At 39.2% G+C, this 21,937-nt stretch overlaps 1 protein-coding gene and 1 non-coding gene across 3 annotated transcripts in view; both read right to left on the bottom strand.

The window, feature by feature from the left end:
- The window catches only part of DPYD (dihydropyrimidine dehydrogenase), a 623,728-nt gene that overhangs the window by 527,725 nt on the left and 74,066 nt on the right, over nt 1-21,937 (bottom strand). For both annotated transcript variants that reach the window (XM_020801233.3, XM_072997958.2), the window contains exon 3: nt 568-650. In XM_020801233.3, coding sequence (XP_020656892.3) covers nt 568-650 — 83 coding nt within the window. The remainder of the gene's footprint in view (nt 1-567; nt 651-21,937) is intronic.
- LOC140707095 (U1 spliceosomal RNA) lies at nt 19,075-19,238 on the bottom strand. Its single transcript, XR_012087087.1, has one exon. It is a non-coding gene; the product is annotated as a U1 spliceosomal RNA (small nuclear RNA).

The raw sequence follows: 21,937 nt of genomic DNA, 5'->3' as shown, positions 1-21,937 counted from the left end.
CCAGTGCTGCTATCACCATAAGGAAGTCCCATCCCAAATAAAGAAAACTGCATGAAATACTGGGATCATGAAAGTGGGAAATGCAGAAAAGGGGAGGTCATTTATTTTAACATACAGTAGTATAATCCCATTAAAGTCTAATAGAAAAAGAAATTACACAGGCTGCTGTATCGTGAAAATTAAATACAAATTAGAAGCAAATACAGCCTCAGTTTAAAAGAGAAAAAGGGAAGAAAGAAATCGTTGTACAATTTCCTTAATACTTGCACAATTTAGATGAACAATTTTCATTCATTCCCACAGTTTATTATAAATATAAAACAAGGCACCCCTTAAGCGTTTTTAGTAACAAATTAAACATTTGCGTTTTTTAGTGTGCAGAGAGGCTTAGCGTTCGTGCAGCTTCAAAACCGAAGTACAGCCTCCAGGGAAGCCGCTCCGCTGACAAATTAATACCTTAGAGAATAGAGCTGAATGGTGGCAATGAACTCATTTGTTCCCCCAATAATGAAGAATGACTCTTTCTTTACCACATCTGTGACTGTTGCTATGGTGACCCAGACTTACCTCATTGCTTCTCGAAGTGCTCCTCGCTCACCAAGAGTCGTGTGCTTGATGTCATCAAAATTATTTTCCAGCTTCTCACAATTCTGCAATAATAATAATATTAATAATGATAATAGCAGCAGCAGCAGCAACAACAACAACAATACAGAAGAGGACAATCCACATTAAAAAGCTGCATTTCCAAGTTGTGCAAAGGCTATCCCCCTCTAGTTGGATAAATTACCCGCATTCACTCTCAACGCAAACATAGCTGATTATATTGATTACATATTCACCCAAATTACTCATTTTTTGCTTTTAATTGCAAAGGAGTAATTAAAAATGACACTGTGAACTCAGCAACGAAGTATGCATGAAGCTTATGATATGGTTGCTATGGTAATCCTCTTATCAACATTGTATAATGAGGAAGATAAAATAATTTCCTATCAGCTTTTTCCCCCAATCCAAGAAGGAAGAACAAATATGTGTTATGTTTTCCCCCCTATATGTATAACTATGAAGGAAGTGACATCAGATACATTTTCTATTGCTACATATTTTAACAGTATGGCAAAGAGATACACTCCATACAAAAATAAAGACCCATTTTTCAGAATCATAGGGGAAAGAATTATAGGAAAGCAGGCAGACCAAGGGGTATTCACAGCATACCTGAAAAGTTGGTTTGTTAAATATTGCTACCAACAAAACAAAAACAAAAGTGCATTGACCCCAATAAATATAAGAGGCATTCAGTCAGGTGTAGCACTTAGTCTTGAACTCTGACTCAGGGCACTTTGGTTCAATTCTTCTTAGCCACAATCACATCACTGGGTTATTGTGAGGACTGATTGGGGAACAGGAGATCCACATGTGCTGCGTTTGGCTCCCTGAAGGAAAGTCAGGCCATAAATGAAATAAATCAGTAAATAGCACCGGATGAGAAAGACTTTGGTCTGGCTCTTCCTAAGACAACCTTTCTTAACAAGGATGGGAATGTGTGTGTGTGTGTGTGTGTGTGTGTGTGTGTGTGTGTGTGTGTGTGAGAGAGAGAGAGAGAGAGAGAGAGAGAGAGAGAGATTAATAAGCTTCAATGTCTACTTTCTTCAATATTTATTCAGTTTATTACATTACATTTTTTCCACAAAATTATTCTGAATAACTTACAATATGAAAAATATTCCTGATAAATGCCAGTAAGTCACCTAAGACTAAAATAAATCTAGCACTAAAAAGAGTCAACATGGTAAAACTGCTCAAAGAGATAACAAGACTGTTATGGGGACAGAAAACATTGTTTTTAAGGTGATTATGTCAAACCTTTTTTTTCCCCTACCTCCTCACTAAGAAATCAACAACCCTGCACATTTTCTAGAAGAAGACCATGGAATGACAGATGCAGGATCCTATACATTCCTGAGCAGAGGGTTGGTTTTAATGACTTTCTAGACCCCTTCCAATCCAATTATTCTATGATTCTATGAGAGCAAGGCACTGAAAACTTCCCCTACTACTTGGAAGAGAAGCAGGTCCACCCAACCTTAAAGCTGGAACTATTCTTAAAAGCCTCTGCCCTAGTATCTTCTTAAAAGTTCCCTACACTCTGGTAACGATGGGCACTTAGACACTGTATACCTCACATTTGGATCCTGTCCAGTGACCTAACCACCTTATAGCAAAACTGATAAAATGAAAAATCTTAGATTTTTTTTAAAAAAACAACAACCTAATATTCTTCCCTAATCCCACGAACCTGTAACCTTCTAAACTTGAAGCTATGCAAGCAGTCATACAGGGAGGGTGGGTGTGAAAGCTCTTCCAAAAAACAGAAGTTAGCAGCATCACAGGAAATGATTACAGTGCTTCTCCCAAAAGACAAGAGAATGTCCTGCCCACAATGAATATGATTTAAATCAAATTTATTTAAATCACAATTGAAAGCAAAGCAAAATGTGCTTCTTATACACCAGCACTTAAAGCACTCTATGGGATGTTTTACAATGAATTATGCACGCTATGCATTGCTCCCTCAGCAAGCTGGGTACTGAATTTACTGCTTTAGAAGGATGGAAAGCTGAGTGAGCCTCAAGCTGGCTACCTGGGATTGAACCCAGGTTGTGAATGGACCTTAAATCAATAACGCTGCTTTTTTTAAAATTTAAAATGTGATTTAAATCAATTTGTCAAAGCCAACAGCTGCAAATTCAGAAAACTTCAAAACAAATTTAAAAACTAAGCAGAGCACGATCTTTACGGGGTTGGTTCTACTAATAAATCAAGTAAGATGGCCACCTTACACAGCTGACTTAGGAAGCCATGAAGACTCATGACAAAAGAACAAAGTGCATCCCAGACTCCTGTAACAAGGCACAACATGTCCTCTTCTCTCTCTCTCTCTCTCTCTCTCTCTCTCTCTCTCCCCCCCTCTCTTTCTCACACACACAAAATGAACTGCCCTGCACAAAGCATATTACCTTCCTAGCTGTTTAACTGACTGAGATATTTATTCATTCCTTGGGAAAGTGGGAAGTTTAGGAGAAGGCAGACATGTGCAGTTAAAATGATTTGACCAGATGTGGTTAATATGTGCACACTCACTTGGCTGAGATAGGTGGCATTTGCGCCTTGCCTCAGGCAGCAATACACATTGGACTAGACTGGCTTTCTTTAACAGTCTAAAAACAACCACAAGACAGATTTCAACTGACAGAACATTCCCTACTCTTGGCACCAAAGCTCAAAAAAACTACAAAGCAAGTCAGTACACTACTCGCAGAAGTAACTTGCTTCTTCCTCTTATTGCCTTTTTTTAAAGCTCCCATCACTAAACATGGCAATGACTCCCCCAAGTAAAATTCTGCAATAGCAATTAAACATTACTTGGCACACACAAAAAATTACAGCCTCTCTGAGGCTTTTCTGAAAGCTTTAAAAAGTAAGGACTTTACTATTCATAATCAAGCAAAAAATAAAAATAAAAAAAGAGGACAAGATACTTTACCATATTACTTCTGATTTCTTTCTGGCACCACTAGGAACAGCCTGCATCTCAAAATGGCATTGCTACTAAGATTTTAAAATTAGACAAGTTTATTTATATTTGATTGACCCTAAAAGTATTTAGTTGGTCAAAACAACTAAAATTCCTCTTCCCAGTCACGCAACATAGCAATCAAGAAATACCTATTTCTTCCATTGTTTTAATTCTTTCACTTGCATTTTATGAGTCTTTTCTAGCATTCAGATGAATGGTCCAGTGTATGTACTAAATGTGTTCCATCTACTGTAGCAGAGGATGATGCCTATGTATTTACATAATGTCACCCACACTGACAAACCTACATCCATTTCCTAATGATGCCCTGTCTGTGGCTATTGTGAAATTATGACAGATAGCTCAGTCCTTTAAAAGACAAACATGAATGAAAAATAATTACCCAAGCTTCTTTATATCACTTTATTAAAAAGGCCTTATCAACTTGTCCAGCTAACGTCAAAATTAGCTTGTTATAACTTTTGAGATAATGCTACAGACATTTTAATATACACTATTAAACATTATGCTACTCTACTGACACTGCTAAGACATAATTACCAAATCAGCAAAGGATATTTGAAGCAAGCCTGTGTAAGGAGCTCTTTTCTTTCATCTCTTTTCAAGGAATTTGCAAGGCCATTTTAAAAAATAAAATAAGCTACACATTAGCTCTGTCCTCTGTTGAGTCTTGTATATATGTTTCTCACCAGAAAAATATTATCCATCCTCAGTAAGTCAGGGAGGGGAGAAAGAAAAGAATATTCCGTTTCCTACAAAGTCTCTGCAATCAGAAGACCATAGAGCCCTATTAAATTCCTTGTATTTCCTCAACTATGGATGCATGTGTGCACAAAGTAATCCTATAAAATATAAAAGAACATTAAAGCCTGCTACACTATTGAATTTTCAAAATCACAGGAAGAGAACAAATGCTGAAAGAGAAAACGAGTAGTTTATAAAACTAGGTAGTGACAAGCCATTCTAAGGATGTAAAGGTAAAGGTAAAGGTAAAGGTTCCCCTTGACAATTTTTGTCCAGTCATGTTCGCCTCTAGGGGGCGGTGGTCATCCCTGTTTCCAAGCCATAGAGCCAGCGTTTTGTTTGAAGACAATCTTCCGTGGTCACATGGCCAATGCGACTTAGACACGGAACACTGTTACCTTCCCACCGAGGTGGTCCCTATTTATCTACTCGCATTTGCATGCTTTCGAACCGCTAGGTTGGCGGGAGCTGGGACAAGCGACGGGTGCTCACTCCGTCACGTGGATTTGATCTTACGACTGCTTGGTCTTCTGACCCTGCAGCACAGGCTTCTGCGGTTTAGCCCGCAGCACCACCATGTCCCTTCTAAGGATGTAAATAATAATAATAATTAAAAAACAGACTTTAGCAGCAACCTTCTGCAAAAGTTTTATACAAAGAAAGCTTTCCTTGCCACTACTACACTATCAACTCCAATCTTGTGGTGCAGTGACTGAGTACCAAATCCAGGAGCACAGTAGTTCCCAACTTTAGGTAATCCAAGTGTCCTTGAGCTGCAACTCCAGAAACCAGAGGCAGCAGAGCAGGTGGCAAAAGCTTTTGGGAACTGCAGTCCAAGAACACCTGGGTTACCCAAGGTTGGGAACCACTGCTGTGGCAGACTGGTAGCATGGGGAGCAGCAGTGTTTTGCACACATTAACTATAGCTGATGTAAATCACCTGAGATTTGGTCATATCCCACCTCAGCTGCTACAAATTCCTGCAAATCTGACAACAGATGTAGGTGTGAGAAGTGCAAGTGAAAGCCAAGATACAGCCCAATTCCATCTTTCTGTACAAATTCCAAAGTATAGCTTTGCACAACATCACAATTTTGACCATGAAGCAATAACCCTCAGCCTATCCGTCGAAATGCATTCCTTTTAAGAGAGGAATGTCACCCCTGCACAGAATTGAACAGCCCGTTTTATGCTCCTCTTACCCTTTATTCCAGATGCCTCAATAGGATACAGCGTACATAGAGTAAGGATTCAGGATGGTGTACTCTCAATCAGCTCAATTTTAAGATAACATCATAGTTTAGTACATCAGAAACAGAGCCTGGGAATGGACTTTTTGAAAAGAATTCTTACTGTTATATGTTGTCATTTTTTAAAAAGTAACTTATTTCTGTCCCTTTTTGAAAAGTTGACCAAAAACAGTAATGAAATGGACTACTAAACTTTGAAGGAAAAATGCTCACATTTCCCCTGAAAAAGTAGCATGCAAAAGTAATGTGTAAACATGTGTCACACAAAAGGAAATGGGATTATGATAGATAGCTTGTGACTAGGGCAAGAAGTCACTCTTCCGAAAAACACTTTGAAGGTGAGACATCTCCCTGTCCCTGTTTATGGGCTACCCCTATTTTTTATTTATTTATTTAATAAATTCATTTATTTATACCCCGCCTATCTGGTCATTGTGTCCCCTCTAGGCGGCTTCCAGATAATATAAAGAATAACATATACATATACCAAAAAAGAAAAAAATATATAAAACAGTAAACAATAAGCAGTAGACAAATTCTTCAAGATGGCAGAATAACAAAGGATAAGTGAAGAAGAGAAAATTAAGTATTGACTGGAGGGAAGGCCCGCTTAAACATCCAGGTTTTTAGTTGGGTCTTAAAAATACCCAGCAATGGGGCTGCACAAATCTCTGGAGGGAGGTTGTTCCAGAGGTGAGGAGCCACCGCTGAGAAGGCCCGATTTCTTTTTTTTTTTTTTCCTTTTGGGCCTCCCTCGGCATCAGGCCACTCAGCCTCACCTCCTGACTCGATCGAATGATACGGGTAGATCTTGGTGGGAGTAGGCGTTCCGTCAAATATCGAGGTCCTAAACCGTTTAGGGCTCTATACATAAGCATCTGGGCCTTAGAAAGCCTGGCTAACAACAAGGCCAGTGGAGGTGATGACATTCCAGTTGAACTATTTAAAATCTTGAAAGATGATGCTGTTAAGGTGCTACATGCAATATGCCAGCAAGTTTGGAAAACCCAACAGTGGCCAGAGGATTGGAAAAGATCAGTCTACATCCCAATCCCAAAGAAAGGTAGTGCCAAAGAATGCTCCAGCTACCGTACAATTGCACTCATTTCACATGGTAGCAAGCTTATGCTCAAAATCCTACAAGGTAGGCTTCAGCAGTATGTGGACCGAGAACTCTCAGGAGTACAAGCTGGATTCCGAAGGGGCAGAGGAACTAGAGACCAAATTGCTAACATGCGCTGGATTATGGAAAAAGCCAGAGAGTTCCAGAAAAATATCTACTTCTGCTTCATTGACTATGCAAAAGCCTTTGACTGCGTGGACCACAGCAAACTATGGCAAGTACTTAAAGAAAGGGGAGTGCCTGACCACCTTGTCTATTTCTTGAGAAACCTGTATGTGGGAAAGGAAGCAACAGTTAGAACTGGATATGGAAAAACTGATTGGTGCAAAATTGGTAAAGGAGTACAACAAGGCTGTATATTGTCCCCCGGCTTATTTAGCTTATATGCAGAATACATCATGCGGAAGGCTGGACTGGTGGAATCCCAGGCCGGAATTAAGATTGCTGGAAGAAATATCAACAACCTCCAATATGCAGATGATACCACTCTGATGGCAGAAAGTGAGGAGGAATTAAAGAACCTTGTAATGAGGGTGAAAGAGAGTGCAAAAAACGGCCTGAAACTCAACATAAAAAAAAACCTAAGATCATGGCCACTGGTCCCATGACCTCCTGGGAAATAGAAGGGGAAGATATGGAGGCAGTGACAGATTTTACTTTCTTGGGCTCCATGATCACCGCAGACGGAGACAGCAGCCACGAAATTAAAAGACGCCTGCTTCTTGGGAGGAAAGCGATGACAAACCTTGACAGCATCTTAAAGAGCAGAGACATCACCTTGCCAACAAAAGTCCAAATAGTCGAAGCTATGGTTTTTCCTGTCATGATGTATGGAAGTGAGAGCTGGACCATAAAGAAAGCAGACCGCTGAAGAATTGTGGTGCTGGAGGAGGCTCTTGAGAGTCCCCTGGACTGCAAGGAGAACAAACCTATCAATTCTACAGGAAATCAACCCTGAGTGCTCCCTGGAAGGACAGATCCTGAAGCTGAGGCTCCAGTACTTTGGCCATCTCATGAGAAGAGAAGACTCCTTGGAAAAGACCTTGATGTTAGGAAAGTCTGACGGCAAGAGGAGAAGGGGGCGACAGAGGATGAGATGGCTGGACAGTGTCTGCGAAGCAACCAACATGAATTTGACACAACTACGGGAGGCAGTGGAAGATAGGAGGGCCTGGCGTGCTCTGGTTCATGGGGTCACAAAGAGTCGGACACGACTAAATGACTAAACGAAACGACGACGTAAGCATCAACACTTTGAAGTCAATGCAGATCCAAACGGGCAGCCAATGCAATGTGGTCAGAGTGGGAGAGATATGATGGTATTTTCTCACTCCACTAAGGAGTCTGGCCGCCGCATTCTGCACCACTTGGAGCTTCCGCATCAACCTCAAAGGTAGTCCCTCATAGAGCGAATTACAGTGGTGTAATCTTGAGATTACAAGGGCATGCACCAAGGTAGTGAGCGCCCCGACATCGAGATAGGGTCGCAGCTGGGTTATCCGCTGACGGTGAAAAAAGGCGGTACGGACAACCGATGCCACCTGAGTTTCCATAGTGAGCGTTGGGTCCAGATGGATCCCCAAGCTGCGGGCCCCACTCTTGGCGGCAACAGTCACACCTGCCCAAAAGAGAGAGAGAGTTACCCAAACCACCTACTGTGGGGGCGCCCACCCTCAGTACCTCCGTCTTGTCCGGCTTCAGCCTCAACCCATTTTCCTGCATCCATTGCAGTACAACCTCCAGGCAGCGCTCAAGGGACAGAACGGCATCTCCTGCAGTTGGACATTACTAATGATTAAGAACAACATTATTGCAAAAGAATATTACTACCAAGCTGTGGCCATGATTCATATTTTGCCATGATAAGCAGATGTAGCCTATGGTCTGAAAAAAGCAATGCCAACTAAGGCTAGCACAATGAAGTTTTGATTTCCTTCCCCCCTGTGTCACATGAAATCCTGCTCTGGAGATCCTGAAGAATGGAAATATCCACTGACAGAAGAGATTCTGAGTATGGAACAATCCTGTTAGCAATTTAAAGGCCTGGATCCAGTTGGTAATCTCTATTAGAGTTGGCCCACAAAATCAAAGGCATTTAAATGTTGACCCTCTGGAGCTAGGAATTTGATTTAGGCCAGTGTACATCATATCTTGGCATTACAACTCCCTACATTTTTCTTCCATTGCCCAAGGCAGACAACGATGTTGAAAGTGGGCAGGGAGACACAACACATTGTGATGTAAATGTTATGGAAGGGGCAAGCTTCTCAGCAGCAGCCATATATTTATCATTGCGTCTAGTTTGGCCCTATGACACTTTCAAGACAGTAAGATAAAAAGTAATTAATTCCCAGCTCTTAGCAGCAATTAAAGCAGAAAATGAAAACACCAACGACTGAGGGGCTATGGAACAGGGGCGGGGGAGAATGTTTTTTGTGGCTTACTGCCAAGTCATTTCCTTTGGGTCTTGATAAGGTCTAAAAGTTTCAGCCGTGATGGACTAATTATACAGTATTTATATCTTATCTCTATTAACAGTTGTGTAATGCTGTATTATACCAAACCAAACAACTCAAAAAGGTTTATGATAGCAAAGCAAAAACAAAGAGACACAAGTATAAAATCAGAGGCAAAGCAGGAGGGTTACTGGAAGTTGACAACTAATCTCATATACTTAGGTGAATCAGCACAATACCAATAGCTGACACTGAGAAGAGATCAATACAGATTCATATTACAGAATCAGATGAAAACAAATATTTTATTTTACAATGCAAAAATGCAATCTCAAAAGCAGTATGAATCTGGTTACCAGATATCAAAGAGAAGTAAAAAGTATGTCTTGCTCTGATTGTTAAATGTTCCGTGTATAGTCATTATTCTCCTTCATGGATTTCTGCCTTGTCGTGGCGAAGGGGCTTGAGTAATTCAGAGAAGCTATGGGCTATGTCATGCAAGGACACCCAAGACAGACAAGACATAGTGGAAAGTTCTGACTAAACACGATCCACCTGGAGCAGGAACTGGCAAGCCACTCCAGTATCTTTGCCAAGAATGCCCCATGATCAGAAACAAAAAGCTAAAAGATATGATGCTGGAAGATGAGCGCCTCAGGTCGGAAGGTGTCCAACATGCTATGGAGGAAGAGTGGACGACAAGTACAAGTAGCTCCAGTGCTAATGAAGTGGTTGGGCCAAAGTCGAAAGGATGCTCAGCTGTGGACACACCTGGAAGTGAAAGGAAAGTCCAATGCTGCAAAGAAAAATACTGCATAGGAACCTGGAATGTAAGATCTATGGACCTTGGTAAGTTGGATGTGGTCAAACAGGAGATGGCAAGAATAAACATTGACATCTTGGGAGTCATTGAACTAAAATGGACAGGAATGGGTTAATTCAATTCAGATGACTATCATATGTACTATTGTGGGCAAATATCCCATAGAAGAAATGGAGTAGCCCTCATAGTCAATAAAAGAATGGGAAAAACTGTACTGGGTTACAATCTTGAAATTGATAGAACGATTTCAATATGAATCCAAGGCAGACCTTTCAGCATCACAGTAATACAAGCTTATGCACCAACCACTGATTATGAAGACGCTGAAATTGACCAATTCTATGAAGACTAACAAGGCTGTATATTATCCCTCGGCTTATTTAACTTATATGCAGAATACATCATGCAAAAGGCCGGACTGGAGGAATCCCAAACCGGAATTAAGATTGCCAGAAGAAATATCAACAACCTCCGATATGCAGATGATACCACTCTGATGGCAGAAAGTAAGGAGGAATTAAAGAACCTCGTAATGATGGTGAAAGAGGAGAGCCCCCAAAAATGGTATGAAGATCAACATCAAAAAAAACTAAGATCATGGCCACTGGTCCCATCACCTCCTGGGAAATAGAAGGGGAAAATATGGAGGCAGTGGCAGATTTTACTTTCCTGGGCTCCATGATCACTGCAGATCGTGACAGCAGCCATGAAATTAAAAGACACCTGCTTCTTGGGAGGAAAGCGATGACAAACCTAGACAGCATCTTAAAAAGCAGAGACATCACCTTGCCGACAAAAGTCCAAATAGTCAAAGCTATGGTTTTTCCTGTCGTGATGTATGGAAGCAAGAGCTGGACCATAAAGAAGGCTGACTGCTGAAGAATTGATGCTTTTGAATTGTGGTGCTGGAGGAGGCTCTTGAGAGTCCCCTGGACTGCAAGGAGAACAAACCTATCCATTCTGAAGGAAATCAACCCTGAGTGCTCACTGGAAGGACAGATCCTGAAACTAAGGCTCCAATACTTTGGCCATCTCATGAGAAGAGAAAACTCCCTGGAAAATACCCTGATGTCGGGAAAGTGTGATAGCAAGAGGACAAGGGGATGACAGAGGACGAGATGGTTGGACAGTGTCACTGAAGCTACCAACATGACTTTGACGGAACTCCAGGAGGCAGTTGAAGACAGGAGGGCCTGGAGTGCTCTGGTCAATGGTGCCATGAAGAGTCGAACACAACTTAAAGACTAAACAACAACAAAATAGTCACTATTGCAGAGCACCTGATGAGACAAAGCCATCAGCTCATCTACAAAGAGAAGTATTTGTTTTCACCCAACTGCTATTTGCTGATGGACACTGTTAAAGCCAATGTTACTGTCTGCACCTTTTGCATTTTAAATTCTCTTTGGCATTACTGATGACAATCCCACCAGCAAAAGTTCATTTAGAGGTTAAACTCTGGTCTCTTTCAACTGAGCCAAGTAAATGGTTTTCCCATTATACATCTTAAACTGTTTCTTTATATTAGAATATTCATGTCACCTCCCAACTACTATATACTACTTGCCATCACATACCTTTCATATGGTGGGGACATGACAGAGGGTCTTCTCAGTGGCTGCTTCCAAGCTCTAGAACTCTCTTCTAAGAAAAGTTAGAGTAAGCCCCTCCTTCTTCCAACAGGCAAAGAGTTTTTTATTCAGGGTGCATTTTGAAAATCAATTTGTTGCTTAGTAGATGACTGCTGTAATTTTTTTTATTGATTTAACTCAAATCAATCAATCAATAAATTTAATATCCAGTTTTGCTAATATAACTTTTATTTATTTATTTATTTATTTATTTATTTGTTTGTTTGTTTGTTTGTTTGTTTGTTTGTTTATTTATTTATTTATTTATTTATTTATTTATTTATTTATTTATATCCCACCCATCTGGTCTATGCGACCACTCTAGGCGGCTTCCAATATAACGTAAACAACTAATAAAAATAACACAAAAGTATTACTATTGTTCCCATTTTCAACCAGTTCAGGAGAGTGATTTGATTTTTTTTTAATTTTTTTTTTTTAATTAACTATAACAAAAAAAAATCATATACATAAAACATATACGCTTACAACACAATAACAGTGTTCCCCACCACCATATACGGGACCTCTTGCCATATTCTTCTTTTTTTTCTTCTTCTTCTTCTTCTCATTCTTCTTCTTCTATTGTCCTCCTCTCCAGAACTGCATAGATTCTTGATTTGGAGCTCTCCCTTTTCCCCTTATTAACACATATTCCAAAAATTTACCCCATATTACATAAAAATTATTCTTTTTCAACTCTCCTTTCTTCATCTTTAAATTACAAGTTAATTTATCATTTAATGCTATATTCCATATTTCTTTATACCATTCTTCAATTTGTAATTCAGTCTTTAATTTCCACTGTCTAGCAATAATCAATCTAGCTGCTGTTATTAGATTAGTTATCAATTCTTTAATCATTTTGTCATATTCCACATTCTCATATATTGATAACAAAGCAATCTCAGCCTTACATTCTATATCTTTTCCACAGATACAACTTAATTCTTTAAAAATTTGTCTCCAAAAACTTTGTACCTTTTCACATTCCCACCACATATGAAAGTATGTACCAACTTCTTTCTCACATTTCCAACAGACATTCGGATGACTGGTGTTGATTTTGTTTAATTTTACCGGTGTTAAATACCATCTTAAACTAAGTTTAAAAAAATTTTCCTTTATTCTTACTGACATCAGTCTTAAAATCCTCATTTTCCATATCCTCCTCCATTCTTCTTCATTTATTCTTTTCCCAATATCTTGTTCCCACACCATTTTCAATCCTTCTTTCTCACTTTCTTCTTCCTCTAAATTAAAAAGTGAATAAATTTTACTTACTGTACCTTTTACTGAGTCAGTCATCTGAATGTCCTCATATGAAAGTAAAAATTGTTCAAATTTTGTGTGCTCTCTACCTTTATTATATTTATTTGCCCATTCCTTAGTCCATCTTTCCAGTTGTGCATAGTTCAACCATGAAATAGTCTTGTTTTGAAATACTTGTTTCATTTGATCTATCGATCTCATTTTATACAGCCAATCTTTCAGTCTAATCACTTTTTCTTCTTTAAATAGATCCATATACACCTTCATATTGGTAGGAAAATCTTCTATTTCTGTCACTAATCTAAATGGAGAGTATGATGAACACAAATTCTTTTTATACTTATACCATATATTTAACAGTGTCTTTAAAAAGGGATTATTAACTTGACTTATTTTATCTTTCTTACCTTTAGCAAATAAATATTTTTCTATATTTCCTTGTAGTTCTGATGATTCTATTTCCCACCAAATTAACCTTTCCGGATTATATATAATTTCACCAATAAACCTCAGTTGGTTAGCTAAATAATAGTTTCTTATATTTGGCAAACCTATACCACCTTTTTTTGTTGTTTTATACCAATACTTTTTATTTATTCTAGATTTCTTCCCTTCATTACAATATTTGTTAACTATTCCTTGCCAATATTTCAACTCATCCTCTGTTAACTGCATTGGTAACATTCTGAATAGAAAATTAATTTTTGGTAAAATTTTCATTTTTACCAATGCAATCTTTCCAAACCAAGATAATTTGAACTTATCATATTCTTGTAGTTTCTTATTAATTACTTCCTTTAGTTTGTTATAATTATAATCCTTTATCTTTTGAATATTTTTCGCTAAATCTATTCCTAAGTATTTAATTGTTTTACATATTTTAAAATCATGTTTTTCAGTAAACTTTTCTTGTTCTATTCTACTATAATTAAACAACATTAAGTCAGATTTTTGCCAGTTTATGTTTAATCCGGTTATTTTTCCAAATTTTTCTAAGTGTGTTTTAATTTTATCTATACATTCTAACGGGTTTTTCACTGTCAATAAAGAATCATCCGCAAATAAATTAATCTTTGTCTTCTTTTCTCCTATACCCTCAATTAAATCGTCGTTCCTAATTACATTTGCTAACATTTCAATAACCAGGCAAAACAGAACTGGAGAGAGAGGACAACCTTGCCTAGTACCTCGGCCAAGAGCTATTTGATCTGTCATCCCATCATTAACTATTGCTACAGAGGATGTATTCTGAGAGTGATTTGATCTGCTTCTTGGGCTTACGTTTTCAAAGAGAGCTCTATCACTGCTTGTTTATCTTGGCATGGCTGTGTGTAATCCAAGACTTTAAAAACATAAGGTACAATCCTATTCATATTAATCCTTCGGGAGCTTCCTCCATTCCTATTTTAACTCCAAACATGGGCTCTACCTTGTCTCACATTAACAACCCCACACCCATACTATTCTACACTTTGTATCCATAGAAAGGGAGACATTGCTATGTACAATACACATTAGAGCAGGAAGTTTGTCTTTCTAACACTCAGAGTCTCCATTTTCTGTTAACCTGCTGCAGAGGTATTGGGGTAAGCAAGTAGGAGGTAGACATACTGCTAGTTTGTACAATGTTTTGCTTACATGAACTGCACTTACTATTTTCATTTCAGAAACTGAAAATGCAGATTCTAAACCTTCCAATTAACTGATTGATTATAGAATATGTCTTCAATATTCTATTGAAGCATGCATTCAGTTTACGATGCTAACAGCAAATGTAAACATGCAGATATAACACAAAATGTTGCTATTCTATATCTGTACAAGTATCTGAAAACAGGAAACTATCAATATTCCTGAATACATGGAGTATCCATTTTCAAAAAATATTCTTAATTCCCTGGGAAAGTAAATACAATTGGGCCCACATATGGATATCATTTCAGACAAGAAATCCATTCAGAATACATGGGGATAGTTGCTATGCTCCACTGGCTTGGAATGTATTTCATTGTGGTGACACACATAGATTTTTGCTACTGCTTCAATGTTTTCCCTCAACCATTCTGTCCATACAACGCAATGCAAGCTTATGTGCCAAATCAAAAGTAGCACAGTAGAAACAATTGCACACTACGATTGCCGTTTTTATCCCTCTGTTGTTACTTCATTTCGTACCACTTTTACTGCAAATAAGTGCAACTCTTCCCTCCTTGAGAAAAAAAAAACAAGCAGCAAACATAGCCAAGCCTTTCCTGATGGATTTGTTCAAACATTTTTACTTAGCACTGAGAGAAAGAGATGAGGCTTAATTCGTATTCAGACCTAATGCTGAACTATGGAAAAACCATGGTTTAACTCTGTAGGCATTAATTACCAGAGACCATAGGCCCATCTATCTACTTTCATCTTTCACGCACAATGAAAAGAGATTGAACATTTTCACTTTCAGTTTTGAACTAAAGTTTCCTGTAATATCCATATTCAGGTTTTTTTGTTTTCTTCCTGACTGTGGTAAGAATTTAAAATTATGATGGTTTGTTTGAACTAACCACAATTAGAACAGGCTACAGTTTCATGAGTGTTGATCAAACAGAACACTGCATCCAAAACCAGAAGTGGTAGTATTCAATCTCCTGACCTTTTGTATAAAGAAAGGAAACAATATATTATATTGCTGCATTGTTAAACCATACTTTATCATTGTAACTGTGTCTTATTTTGAACTCTTCCTAGCTCTTGGTGTTTTTATGATTGACAGCTCTTGATGTGAATATTCATAGAATCATAAAATAATTAAGTTTGAAGGCCATTGAGTTCAACCCCCTTCTCAGTGCAGGTATCTAAATCAACAACAGATTGTTGTCCAATTTTCTCTTGAATGCCCCCAGCATTGGAGTACTCTCATGCTAACTGGTTCCACTATCATACTGCATTAACAGTTAAGAAAAAAAATCCTGATATTCAGCCTAAATCTTGCTTCTTTTAACTTGAGCCCAACATTTCAATGTTTACAGGTCAGTTGACCACCCTTGATGTTCTACAGGTCCTTGCTCCACATACATGGGTTACACCAGAGCCGATATGGTCATACTGGCTGAGGCTGGTAAGAGTTATAGCTCATCTGAAAATATCAGATTAGGGAAGGCTGCTCTTGAATCTAAGTTCCACTATTACATCTTTTTCCAGAATGACCACCCAAGGCTTATCTGGTAAATACAGAGGAAAAAATTGGCTCTCTTATAGCTTTAAATGAATCAAATCATGACATACATGATTAATTCAAACATAAACCACACAGTGGTTGTAAGGGAAAGAATCATAGTCCAATAGTAGGCAAATGCGTGGAATAAAGAGTATATAAGGATTAGACCCTAGCGTATCCAGTTGTAAGCAAAAGTAGAAAGTGATTAAAAAGACCATCTACCTGAGATGCTGGATACTAGGCTAGACAAAACAATACTTTGACCGAGTATCCAATCGTTTGCTGCTTGTAAAGCCCCCAATGTGATGGATTCTATGAAACACAATCATAACAAATAGTTCTTTTATATGTTGCTACTTAATGAAGGCTTGTTTAGTTCAAACTTTTATAGGCACCAAGGAGCCAGATTTTTCATTCTGAACACCTAATCTGAATTTCAAGAAGGTGCCATCTGTCTCAGTAATGCACCACACAAGCCATGCATAAGCTGTTCAAATTTAGAAAATGCTTGTGAAAACGTAAGCCTCACAAATCATCCTCTTCAAATCTCACTTACACTCCAAAAGACAATTTCTACCTTCTAAAGAAGATTTTCAATTAATCAAGGAGTGTGCTCTTTCTCCTGCTTTTATTGATCTGCTTATTGATATTTGAATGTTAGACATGATAATCACTTGTTATTCTAGTAAGTCTTTGGATTATTTAATCAGCAGAAAAACTTTAGAAACAACTGCCTTGTGTTTTATAAACCCACAGCAAAATTATAACAGAAATTTAAACTGTAATATATTGCTGCAAGGATAATTATTAAGGGAAAACACAGCTGACATTTTCTGATTTATGCACACAATCAGAGATGGAGTCCAAGGACTGTGACATAATTATCTTCATGCTAACCATTTTTGTAAATCTCTCGACAGAATTTTAGCTAATTTTAAAATGCCTTCTGAAGATTAGCTCTTAAAATTGTTGGGGAGAATAACACAACTTATTAGCAAGGGTATAATTGTAAACCTTCCAAATACTCGTTGTGAATATCATTTAGACAGTAACTCCTGCTTCAGCAGCTGGTAGAAAAGACTCCAGTTTATGGAATCTTGAAACAACAGAGTGGAATCTAATTAAACAGGATTACATGCCAAACAAAAATTATTAAAAAAAAACAATCTAACAACGAGACTAATAGACTATTGTTGTGAATTTAAAAAGCACTTTTAGCTCTTCTCTCTCTCATGCAAACCTATGCAACCATAATAAGGGAATTGTTATTCCCTATAAAATCTTTATTTTTGTTGAATTATTTTGTTTTGAGGTCAAAAATACTTCCAATAATGAAATTAGGAGACAAATACATAGGAAGGGGAGAGGGAGTAGGAGGCAGACAGAGACATTGTAACACACTAAATGAGAAGCTGCTGCTATTTGTCATAATCCACTTTAGCCCCCGTTACAACTTACTGCAGCACACAGTCATCCTTTCCTTATACAGCGGTGCCCTGCATAGCGAGGTTAATCCATTCCGGATTAACCTTCGCTATGGGAAACATCGCTCAATGGAATGAAAAAACCCATTGAAACGCATTAAACTTGGTTTAATCCATTCCAATGGGCCCCGAAACTCACTGTTGAGCGATGCTTCCTTATGGCCGGCAGTCATCTTCGCACCCTCCCCTCGCTTAGCGAGGGCGCGAAAATGCTGCGCGCAGCCATTTCAGGGCTTCCGGTGGCCATTTTGGAGCCACCGAACAGCTGATCCGTGGGGCACAAAGCGAAGGTCGGTAAGCGAAACGCTTACCGACCTTCGCTATGTGATTTTCGGCCATAGAGGCCATTGCTTTGCAATCGCATTAGCGATCGCAAAAACGTCCTCGCTATGCGGATTTGTCGTTTTACGGTGCGCTCGCTAAGTGAGGCACCACTGTATGTGTTCTTTGCACCGTACCAGACCATCTGGAAGTACAGAACCAACCAATGACTATTAATTAAGTCATTGTTATCCATGCAGAAACTTCACATGAAAAGGAGAGTACTCCAGACCACCTCACCACCCCTGGTTTCATTGTTCTGCTACACATGGAGAATGAGAGGGCTGAAAAAGGAAAGCCTCCACTATCTGTGGATGCCCTCCATGTGTGCAAGAACTCTGCTTTTTTCCCAGGGTTCTAGCTCATGTGGGAACAATAATCAGCAGAATGCCACTCATGTCAGAACATGTCAGTTGGGAAAGGCAGTCATATAGGAAGTGTCCCTGGAAGGGAACATAGCTCTAAATCATATAAAAATACCACCCAGTTCAGGCAGGAATGTGTGAACTATTGGTTTTCAAGCAAAATCTGGCAACCGTGTGTGGCACCTTACTAAGAGAGCAATAAACCTCTTGTTTTCTTCACTACTTGAGAACTTCAAAAGCAGAGGGATTGTCAAAGTACTGACAAGTCACATACATGGGATTGATAGACCATATGCTGTTCTGACTTATATGCTGTGTGTTCACGTTTCATGTACAGTGGTGCCTCACAAGATGATTTTAATTCGTTCCATGGAAATCGCTGTCTTGCAAAAACAGTCTTGCGAAACGCAGTTCCCCATTGGAATGCATTGAAATCTATTTAATGTGTTCCAATTGGGGGAAAAAATCACTGTTTTGTGAAAATTGTCCACGTCGTCTTGCAAAACACAGTTCCCCATACCATGTTGAGAAAAAACAATCCCCTCACCTACACTGCCTTTGGAAATTCAATGGGTCTCAGATGGCCTTCCCCCTCTTTCTCTCTCCAGCAACAAAGAAAGAGGATGAAAGGAGTCAAAGCAACCCCCTGGCTCTTGATAATGGTGACTCCTTTTGCCCTGATCCTTTACCATAGGGGAGAAAAAGAAGAAAATACAATACAAGACATCACCAAGACTTGCAACCTTTGCAATAGGTCCTGATGAGGAGAAAGAGAGATGAAAAGGAATCTAGAAAAACCAGAGAAATCACACGTGCAATCTTCCATTAACACAAATTATGCAGTTGAGTTCCCCATATTTGGGGAAATCACAGGGATCAGCAGCATACCTGAAGTGCAATGGATGAGCCTCCCCCTGGGAAAACCACTTTTATGACATGGTATTTCCCCTGCAAGGTATGAGTTGGAATGGCCCTTGCACCTCATACCCCTTTCTGTCCCCTGACCCCCCAAGGCATGGTGACCCCCTGACTGCACCTCCCACTCAGTACTGAGGAGCTCTCTTGGCCTCTGGCAGGACTGGAGCTGTGCAGCCCTGTACTGAGTGAGAGGTGCAGCCAGGGAATTACCATGCCTTGGGGGGGGGGGTCAGGGGACAGAAAGGGGTATGAGGTGCAAGGGGGGAAGTGAAGTAGAAAATAGTTGTGACAGAACCTTGGTCAATCTGCATGGTAACAAGGGAAAGAAGGTTATTGGCTGAGGGGTGCAGATGGACAGCCTATCCAGGAGAGCCTGAAGGAGGAGGTGCCAGGAGAGCTGGAATGAAAGAAGAAGTTAGAATGTAACCAAAGTGGGAGGTTGTGTTTTCGGTAGTGGGGCTGTAACTGAGGAAAAGCTGATATTGGAATCTGTTTCCATATAAGTTTTTACTTTGTAATAAAGTGAATATCATTTCTTTTATTCTTTAACCGCTTCGTCTAATACAGTGGTACCTCAGTTTATAAATGGCTCGGTTAACGGAATTTTCAGTTTACGAAGCAAAATCCACTGAAAATAATGCCTCAGATTAGGGTGTTTTTTGCCAGGTTTTTTCACTGTACGAAGGAAGTTTCCCCAGGATGCATTGTTCCTTAAGATTTATAGTGCCTCCCCCATACCTATGGCAATCCGCGTTTCAGTTTATTAATATTTCGCATTACTTAATGTCCCGTAGAACGCATTAAATTCGTAAACCAAGGTACACCTGTATATTCGCGTAGGCTTTCACGGTTGGGATCTAATGTTTGTTGTGGGTTTTTCAGGCTCTAAGGCGCGAAGGTGTTCTGAAGGTAGTTCTTCCTAACGTTTCACCAGTCTCTGTGGCCGGCATCTTCAGAGGACAGCACTCTGTGCTTCAGTGCTGTCCTCTGAAGTTGCTGGCCACAGAGACTGGTGAAACGTTAGGAAGAACAACCTCCAGAATACGTCCAAAAAGCCCGAAAAACCCACAACAACCAGTACACCTGTATGTTTAATGATTGTAGTCAGGCCCTTTAAAGGGAGGTTATTTGAGAAGTGATAAACTTTTTTCCCCAAAATACAAAGAAGAGGGGGGGGGGGATAAAAGCATAGTACAAATACAGTTCCCAAAAAGTTGTATTGTAAATTTCTTCTAACAATGATCTGTTTAGCTGCTGAAGTTGGCAGAAGTACAGTGGGACCACAACAGCTCTGCAAAATTTTCTCATGCTGTCAGTGAAGAAAAGCAAAGTGAGGAAATCCATAACACAATGTGTTGCATCACACATTCTGGATCAGTAGCAATAGTGGTATATTTGTAACATCTTGAGGGCACAAGGTTAGGAAAGATTATTTTAAACTGCTGACAGGAATCTCACGGGTAAAGAGATTTACCTCATTTCTTCAAGGCAGTATATGCTCACACCAACCTCTGGAAACACACTACAGTACTTTCCGTGTTTTATTGTTTCTTTAGAGCTGGCAAATGGTAATGAATCAATGACAGCAGAAGCCACAATTTTTGATAAAACCACCTTCTAGACTAGCCTTAGCAACCTATTCCTCTAGTGCAATGATTCCCAACACTGGGTCCCCAGATGTTCTTGGCCTACAACTCCCAGAAATCCTGGTCAGCACAACTAGGAGTGAAGGTTTCTAGCAGTTGCATTTCTGAACTCCCTATTCAACAGTTTCCCCATTCTGTGGAGATTTTCCCTTTATCTTTCCATTCTGCTGTTTAAGGTTCAATTCTGGCCAACTTTCCATCTTCTCACAGAAATTAGATTGCAAGTAGTTCATTTCCCTGAACAAATTAGCACTCACTGTCACCAGACCAGTTTGCGTCACCAGGGACAGAGAAAAAACTTGGAAAAGTTAGGTTTTTGGATTACAAATCTTAGAAGACCAACTAAGCAACACTTCCTGTAGTCTGGACAAAGACTACATGAGTGCAACTATAATTCTGAGTAGAATGATACTGGAAATATAACATTTTATAGATCTTAAAAATTGTGTGCTTTATTTTAAGAAGGTAATGTCTATGGTGCTTCCACCTTACTGTTAAGAATGTTATTTTAGATATTGCATTTTCACAGCGGCATTGGTTCATAAGTCACCTTGGCCACAAATGTACCAGGAGTCCTTATACAAGCCACCATCCTCTATGCTTCAAACACCCTTAGTATAATAATATCCAGTCTTAAAGCACTATTGTAAGTATTACTGAGATAACATAACCAAAACACTCTGAATGCATGAAACATTCTTTCAGTGCTATTATTGTCTTGACTAGCTTCCCCGAATACAATGTAGAAAGGCAGGGCATTAAAATTTCAGCAAAGATTCACAAGCAGAGTTCTCAATTCCATGTGGATTTCCCATTCGGTTATAACATTCTCCATACTTATTCAGCCACAGAAGACATTTCTAAAAGCAGCCCCATGGAGGAAAACATTTATGTGTGAATCAGCCCATGGCCTCACAGCTTTTTGTTGAAGAATTCTGTTCTTTTGTCTGCGAGCACATTTCAAATTATACATTCTTCAGTAACATTAATGCAAAATGCAAAGAATCTTACTTCTGTTCAAACTCTGTTGACAGGAGAGAGAAAAGAGGGAACAGAATGAGATCCAGCTGGGACCACCACAACAGATAATATTGATAT

The sequence above is a fragment of the Pogona vitticeps genome, chromosome 4 (assembly GCF_051106095.1).
Source record: "Pogona vitticeps strain Pit_001003342236 chromosome 4, PviZW2.1, whole genome shotgun sequence".
Lineage (NCBI taxonomy): Eukaryota > Metazoa > Chordata > Lepidosauria > Squamata > Agamidae > Pogona > Pogona vitticeps.
Note: the sequence above shows the minus strand (reverse complement) of the source record. Positions and strands in the feature narration are given on the sequence as shown.